General features: G+C 40.3%; 1 protein-coding gene across 1 annotated transcript in view; it reads right to left on the bottom strand.

The window, feature by feature from the left end:
* The window catches only part of LOC103148178 (nucleolar protein 4-like), a 73651-nt gene that overhangs the window by 61366 nt on the left and 3783 nt on the right, over positions 1–8502 (bottom strand). Inside the window, exons 2-3 of the mRNA XM_007566820.2 lie at positions 3220–3372; positions 1739–1850 (exon numbers count right to left, since the gene is read on the bottom strand). Of these exons, the coding sequence (XP_007566882.1) occupies positions 1739–1850; positions 3220–3372 (265 nt within the window). The remainder of the gene's footprint in view (positions 1–1738; positions 1851–3219; positions 3373–8502) is intronic.

Genomic DNA, 8502 nt, shown 5'->3' with positions numbered 1-8502 from the left:
TGTGTGTGTGTGTGTCTCTGTGTGTGTGTGTGTGTGTGTCTGTGTGTGTGTCTCTGTGTGTGTGTTTAAAACGCGCTGATCATTGCAGATATAAACTGATTCTAATGAGCACAGGGTGAAAAATCGATTTGATTGATTAATAAAAATTTATGATTGTTTTTCCACCAATGCTCTCAACTCTACACTGAAATGCAACGGTCAAACAAAAAGCTTTTATTTTAAATTAAATCTCATTAAAACAACTTTTTTCTTGTAATTCTCAGACTTTTTTCTGGTCAAATTTGATCTTTTTTCTGCTAATACTACGACTATATTCTTGTAATTAAACATAAATTCTCGTAGTTCGGAGCTAATACTCCATCGTACAACTAAAAGAAGGAATAATTTAAATATTATTCCTTCTGGGGTCAGAGGTCATTTCTATTTTAGAAAAGAGACTGAAAAGAAAAACTTGGAATAAAATCAGAAAACTCTGATATTTTATTTGCGCCCAGCCTTTACTCTTATGAGCGCCAGACAAAACAACATCAGAAATACAAACTAACTCCTTGTTAAATTCCTCTGGAATTTTTATTTTCTGTGATTTTGTCCCGACGCCGCGCGTCGCTCCGACCCAGTGGAAAATGATCCTGTTTTCTGGGCCATTTTCATCGTTAAAGCCATTAATTAGGCTAATTGAGGAGAGAGACGGGACACTCCAATGACTCCTTTATCTAATGAGGGATGAGGATGCATGTGGGGAAGGAGGGAGATAATGACAGGAGGGAGGAAGAGAGAAACGGGAAAAACACACCAAGAGTCGCTGGAGGCCAGATTCAGGATTCAGGGACGGAAAAATGGAAAAAAGAGGGAAAACCACGAGAGACGGATGAGTTTAGAGAGGAAAAACTCTGACAAATGAGTCGCTACGGTGAGGCTGAGTGATGCAACAAAATATAGAACCACATTCCCCGCTTCGCAACTACTCAGAAACCTGACTGGAGCCACCGGACAATCCAGCACGCTCTGCTGTAAGATGGAGCGGCGTCAGATTTTAGCGGTAAATAAACGTGACACAAATAACAGACAGACACAAAATTACGTTGGCGTGTTGGAGCCGCTGCAGTTAGAACAGAAACAAAACACGCGAGAAAAAAGTGGAAATTTCTTTTCTAATACAAACTCAAAAAGTCAAAAATTTGAAAAGTTTTAAGATTAATCTCAGAAATTTTCTGGAAAAAAAATTATTTTTTTTAACTTTTCAAACTAAAAATCTTCAAAGGTTTTTCTACAAAATTTTTGTTTTTTGCTTATTTTATGAACTGATGTACTCATAATTACATAATTTTAATGCATTAAAAATATGATTAATTGCGTTATATTGTATTATTTTTTACAAACAAAGATTCCGTTAGGAACCTTTATAATGACACGTTTCTGGTGGGCCTGTAAATCTGACGCACACATCCACTAACAGCAGCAATGGCGGACAAAGCCACGTCTTTCGCCTCGTCGGGGGTAAATCTCTGCTTCAGAACAATCTGATTGGACGCTGAACAGACTATTCATGTGTTCATGTTGTGCTAACAGGAGTAGCTTTGTTAGCATTAGCATCCGAGCTACTGAAACCAAACATTACCAACAGGACATCTTCTGTTTCAGTGTGGAACAGAAAACAGACGTGATTAAATATTTTGTAAAGTTTTCATTTTTCAAGCTGCAGTGACGTGTGTGTGTGTGTGTGTGTGTGTGTGTGTACCTTTGTAATCCTGTCCAGCGGTACTGATGTGCATCCTCTTCTGACATTCGCCGCAGCTCATCAGGAAGCGCGTCACGGCCTCCCGGGGCAGGAAGGCGTACGTCTCAGCGATCTGAGGCAGAAACAAAGACAAGTGGAATTTCATTTTGATGGAAAAACATCAGAACTTTACAGGATTTCAGTCGTTTTCACACAAAAATGAACCCAGAAAGGCAGAAACACAGGTGAGAAACGTCCAGTCAGTTTAGTCCAAATGTAAACCAGAGATTTCCTTTTTTTCCCCCCTAATATACAATCAATAGATAAAACATGTAGAATAAGTTTACCGCTACAAACTACAAAAATATTAAGATAATTCCAACATTTTAACAGCTGGAAGCAGAAAACTTATAAAAACAACTAGAAATGAAAATAAAGTCTAAAACTTTTGACTTCTGAAACTCAGAAAACTCTAGAAAATAATTTCAAAATTCGTGAATTTTTGACTTTTTGGGCTCAGAAATTTCCTTGGACTTTTAAAGTAAATTTTGGAGATTAATCTCAAAATTTCAGAATTTTTTGGGCAGAAATTTCCTTGTTTTTCCATCTACAATGACCCTAACATGCCGTAATAGATCAAATACAGAAGGAGTGAAACGCTGCACCAGATCTTTTTCTGTCTGACTCCCTCAGTTATTAAAATATATAATATTAAATAAATTGTTGATGAAGATAATTTCTTATATTCTTTTATGTTAGTTTTTATTTATTTAAAAACATTATTTACATTCTGATGACAAAAATCTGTCTTCTGTCACTTAATTGTTTATAGTGTTATTTATTTACTTTGAATGTATCTAAAATATTTCTAGACAGAACATATATGTAAAAATTGTAAGGTAATAACGTGTAGAAAAGTTATGAAGAGGAAGTAGTGAGTTTATTGTAAGTTCATGTTTTGACCAGCAGAGGGCAGCATGAGCAGCTGTCAGTGAAACACAGCGACTGTTGATGTTTATTTTAGGTATAAATATGCAAACTGACTGGATGAGTCATCAGCACATTTTACTTTAAATTATTACTGACATTAACTTTTTTCATTTCTCACAGTTAAGACATTTTCAGATTCTAAGCAAACATTTATTAAAGTTAAAAGTTTTCATCAGCAAGCATTCCAACATTTCTGGTGTTGATCAATAATCACAACAGGTCAAATATTTCTCCCCAAAAACACTAATATCAGCACATATGACTGTCAGATTAGGAGTGGGTTTGAGTTGTTTTTATGCGTTATTTTCCCTTTGCTGTGGCGCGCTGCACTAAATTAATAAACCTACATCTCCAGGTTTCATATAGTTAATGGAAAAAAACAAATAAAATAAGTTTGTAATCCATTTTCTTCCCAGCAGAAACTTTAAACAACTGGGAGCAAACGGAGAGAAACGTTGGTTCAGCTGCAGATCTGCAGGAGAGAAATCGTCGCTCAGGTGAGAAACACTCACGGCTTTGTAGGTCTTCTTCTGGCCGGCGTGTTTGGGAGTTTTTCCTGGATCGGTGCCGATCTCCACGTGCATGGCGTAAATTATATCAAAGAAATCCTCCACCACCGCCACCCGCTTCAGGGACGGGTCTCCGCCCGACACGCCGTCCGCACACTGGGGACAGAAAGGAGACCGACTTTAAAACAACATCCAGAAAGATCCAGAAAGATCCAGAAAGATCCAGAAAGATCCAGAAACACAGCGCCAGCTGGAACCCACTGCTGAGACAACATCTGGGTTCAACCAGATAAACCAGCTGGATCCCCGATCATCCATCAGTGTGGATGCTGTTACTGAGTGGAGAAGAGTCTCAGATTTGCCTGGGTTTGACATTGTGAAGGGCATTACACGATACTGTGCCCCATGTTGGGCATCAACATGGTGGCATCTACCGCTGTAGCATTAGCTTCTGCTAACTACCTTGTTGGTATAGCGCTTAGCGTTAGCGGAGCTGTTTATGAGTGGATCTTCATGGTTAGCGCAACTAGTGTCTTAGTTAGCGATACCAAGAAGTGCTTTAGCGAATAAGTAAAGGTTTTATAATTTGACTAGATGGATATGAAAATTCTCACATCCGTTGACAAATAAAAGTTTAAAAAAACAACATGGAGATTTGAATAAACTGTATTTTTATGCAATAAAATTCAGGTGATGTGAATTGACTTTTGAGAGGATATAAGATTTTATTTTAAATCAACATTTTTAACTGTAAATGAAAGAAATAAAACAAGCAAATAAAAATTAATATCAGTGTCTCCATGAAAATCCCATCAAAATCCAAAATGTTCACACAGGATGTTCAGAAATCTCTGAGAATTTATTCTTTCATGTGAGCTAAAGTCATGTTTAACCACAACAGGATCCGCGTGGGAAACATGAGAATATGCAGGTTTCTGGGCTGACAGATGATGAGAGTTTAAAGGTCATGAAGGCCTTCCTGTTGTGTTTCTGTAGAGCAAACTGGGTCAAACATCCAGCGGAGAGCAAGCAGAGACCCTGTCTGCTGCGACAGATAGCAGGTGAGCGTGTGCGTGTGTTTGTGTTTGCGTGCATTTGTGTGAGTGTGTGCGTTTGTGCGTTTGTGTGTGCGTGCGTTTGTGTGTGCGTGCGTTTGTGCGTGCGTGCGTGCGTTTGTGCGTTTGTGTGTGCGTGCGTTTGTGTGTGCGTGCGTTTGTGCGTGCGTGCGTGCGTTTGTGCGTTTGTGTGTGCGTGCGTTTGCGTGTGCGTGGGTGTGAAGATGAAACCAGTTCTGTCTTCACCTTCTTGGTGTAAAACATCCAATATAAACTCAATGAACTGAAGTTCAATCAGTTGATCCGATTCCTTCTAGTAAGTGAAAACGTCAGTGATAGCCACACGTTGCTAACAGCGGAGCTAATTTTTTGGCAACTTTGAAAATGTTTGGCTCACTTAGCTTCTCCCAAATTATTTTTCAGGATATATTGTAGCTGCTCTCCGTAAACTGGATAAAGTTTGACATTTGTGTTGACATTTCAGTTTGGTAAATTTTGGCAGAGCTATTTTTTTTTTTTTTACTTCTCGCTTCAGTGTCATGGTAACTTTGACAACGTGTAGTGCATTTAGTTTTATTTTCCAGATTAATTCTAAAGCACTAGCTTACATATCGATAAATACATTGTAACATTAGTGGAACTAATATTTATGATTAGTGCTTTAGGGTTAGAGCTACTAACTACTGCAGACCATGATCTAAAATCTGGATAAATCTGATTTGTTTGAATATCTGAACAGAAACTAACTTCCCAGGAAGCAAACCGTTGATCCCGGTACTAAACATGAAACGTTTTGTTGTGGTGACATGTGACCTCAGACAGAGTAAGGTGCTTCTTCTGATTTGTATTTACAGTATGACGGGCCAGCACTGCCCTTTTCCATCTGCCTGCTAAATGAGAGCCTGAGTACCACACAGCACAGCCTTAGGACACACACACACACACACACACACACACACATACACACACACACACACAGATAGATTGGTGGTGATGCATGAAAAGCGAGGGCATGTTTGTCCTTCACCACGCCTGATGCCAGCGCTTCGTATGATGCTAAACCAAAACACATGGCTGTTCATCCTTGACTTCAGGAGACCTGACTGTCGTCTTCCAGCTCCTTTAATTAGCTTCTGACTGGCAGCATCAGATGGTAACACAGTTTAGCAACAGAAGCTAAAACAAACAGAGAAAAATGAGCAGAAGCCTTTCCAAACAGGAACAAAGATGGCGGACAACTGTGGACTCCCCTGTTGCAGGGCACATCACGGCCTGGGACTGGAGCATATGTGACAGCAGAGACACACACACACACACACACACACACAGAGTGATGCATGTAGTGTGTATGTAGGTGTTGTGTTCCAGGGACGTCTTAAAGCAGGGCAGGCAGTCAGAAACGCCCCGCAGACTTTCTACTGGGCCTGCAGACAAGTCAGAGTCAGACCCACTGAGTGAATGGAAAACTAAACAAACACACCACACCACCAGCCAAACACTAACAAATATTTATTAATTTGGTCTAAAGCCTGGATCACAGATTTTTACTGATTCTTGATCCTTCTCAATGACGTCTGATTATCATGATTAAGGGTGTTTTCCCACCTCAAAGACTCGGTTCGGCTGCAACATTTGTTACATTTTCTGAGTCAAACCAGCCAAACCCTTTGAGCAACATGTTCCCTCCTGGCCTGTGGGGGCGCTGCCCCAAGAACCACTGAAGGAAACGACACAAAAACCTCTGAAGCACAACTTCCTTCTTCACAAACTGTTAACAAAACGGAGGCGTCAGATTTTAGCGGTTGGAGGATTTCTCTTTACTCTTTGTCTAAAGACCATGAGTCATTTATCCCGCTAGCAATAGGCTAATGCATTTGGTTTGGTTGTATTTACCCAGAATGCCCTGCGCTGTAGTTCACTTCCTGCCTTTGAAGCGGTCTCTAGTCCGCTTGGCGTTTACATTTGCATTCCAACCAAACCAGAGTTCATTTTAACCAAACTGAGGCTGGTTTGGTTTGATCAGCATTCACATTTTCACAAACAGATCAGGCTTTCTAGTTAAACGGACTGGAGTCAGATTAAAGCAGACCAAACCTCACCACCCAATACCGTTGGACTACAGCTCAGAGCATTCTGGGTAAATACAACCAAGACAAACGAGCTAGCCTAGCATTAGCAGCAGAAACAGCTGGTGGTTTTTCGCCAAACACAAAAGAGAAATACTACAACCGCTAAAATCTGACAAGGAAGTTGCACTCAGTGTCTTCAAATACTTTTTGTAGTTTCCTTCAGTGGTTCTTGGTGTAGCGCCCCCACAGGTGAGGAGGGGAACAGGTTGCTCAAATTTGGTTGTTTTGACTCAGAAAATGTAACAAATGTTGCAATTTTGGTTCCAATTGAACCGAATCTGCTGGACTGCAACACCCGAAGGCCAGGCTTTCCACCAAAACAAAGGTTACTGGACAATAAATTGTTTTAAGACGATTTTCAAGTAAAATAAAGGTAATGGCAAAACAATGAAGTAACAGATTGTCAAAGATCAACAACTTTAAATTCTAATGAACATTTAACACTGGAACTGGAAGACATTTTAAATATCCTAAATAAACAACAAATAAAACTAATTATGAAGTCTCTAAACAAATGAAGAGCAAAGGAACTGAAGACTTTTATACAACTTTTGGCAGAAAGAAAAAAATTACGCAAATGAAAATTATTGAGTTTGCATCATGAATTATTCATGATGCGATTCATTTATTTTTTAACCGACTGCAACAGGCCTACCCACAACTTTAAAATATTTCCGTGTGAAACAGGAGTACCCGGAGAAAACCCAACATCCTCAGGGAGACGTGTCCTTCTGGGATTCAAACCCACAGCCTCCAGCAGCGAACGCGCCACCTCACCGCTCTCCATCACCAGCAACCCCAGAACGTGAAAACCATTTCTGTTCTTTCTGTAAAAAGGATCTCCTCTCTTTCCTCTCTGATTGTTTTCACCTCCACAAATTACCGCGTGTCAGCCTTTCATTTCCCATCTCGTTCTGACCCACTATTCCCGTCCTCACCGTTTCCAAACCAGCCTGTTGCTAGGACACGCTCTGAGCCCCCCTCCCCCCTCCATCATTACCGCCGGCCTTCGTCCTCATCCAAACAGAAACCCTGACACATGAACACATCCGGAAATCAAACTTTATCCTCTCAACACGTTTTTCTACAAAGTTATAAGTGAAAAAATCCTCCAGAGAAACCGGTACTTCTTCAGAATATGTGTTTTCTATATTTATTAAAGGGAAGTCTCATGTAAAATAAACTTTTTTAGCTTTACATCATGTTAGAAAACAGAACTGGAGTGTTGCTTTGATTCTTTCATGCAATCAAAAGCTTTAATCTCTATGGCAACCATTCACCTGTAAAAAACACCTGGGTGGACCTAGCCCCACCTTCAAGGAGTAAGCTCCTCCCCCTCTGAGCTCCTTCAGACTAGCCAGAAGCAATTAGCAAATAGTTGGTGGAACTGCTGAGCTCATTGTCGGAGCTGCTGCTCAAAGCTACGCTGGTAAAAACATTGAAGGGTTAACAGAGGAGCCATGTTGGGATGACTTCCTGAAAGTTCAGAGAAGTATTTAAAGAGACAGCAGCCAATTTCAAGGGAATAAATTACAAAGTAATATTTCTTTTAAGTCACATTTCACATATGTAGTATTTTCATAATAACTGAAGGTAACACAGTGACTTTATTGTGCTGTAAAATGGCCATCATGTCAACACATAACACCGCCCCTTTAAATCTGTCTGCATGTTGTGATGGTTTGTTGTGAGACAGATAATCTGTGAAAAGATCGATCTCCTCCTCCTCCTCCTCCCGGAGCTGCTATATTCGCTGTTGTTACAAAAATGTTTCCTACAACAAAAACAACTTAAAAGACATTTGACTTTGCATCATAAATTTATCTGACGCCTTGAAATGGGGCTTCTGTCTCTTTAAGAATCTCCAACCCTTTCTGACATCACGACAATGTTTCTCCATGATGCCATTTAAAACCGTTCTTAGGAGCTGAACGGACCAGGTGTTGGCTAACTGCTGCTGTCAGTTTTATAGAATACTGCCCCTTTAAATAAAAAAAGTGCAGCACATTTATCCTCCCTGAGTCTGGTTGGTTTGTTCCGCGGGTCGGGACCCCTAAGGGGTTAACGTGACCTGTGATGACCCCGTCTCCATGGCGATTCAC

This window comes from Poecilia formosa, unplaced genomic scaffold (assembly GCF_000485575.1).
Source record: "Poecilia formosa unplaced genomic scaffold, Poecilia_formosa-5.1.2 Scaffold200, whole genome shotgun sequence".
NCBI classification, from domain to species: Eukaryota; Metazoa; Chordata; class Actinopteri; order Cyprinodontiformes; family Poeciliidae; genus Poecilia; species Poecilia formosa.
Note: the sequence above shows the minus strand (reverse complement) of the source record. Positions and strands in the feature narration are given on the sequence as shown.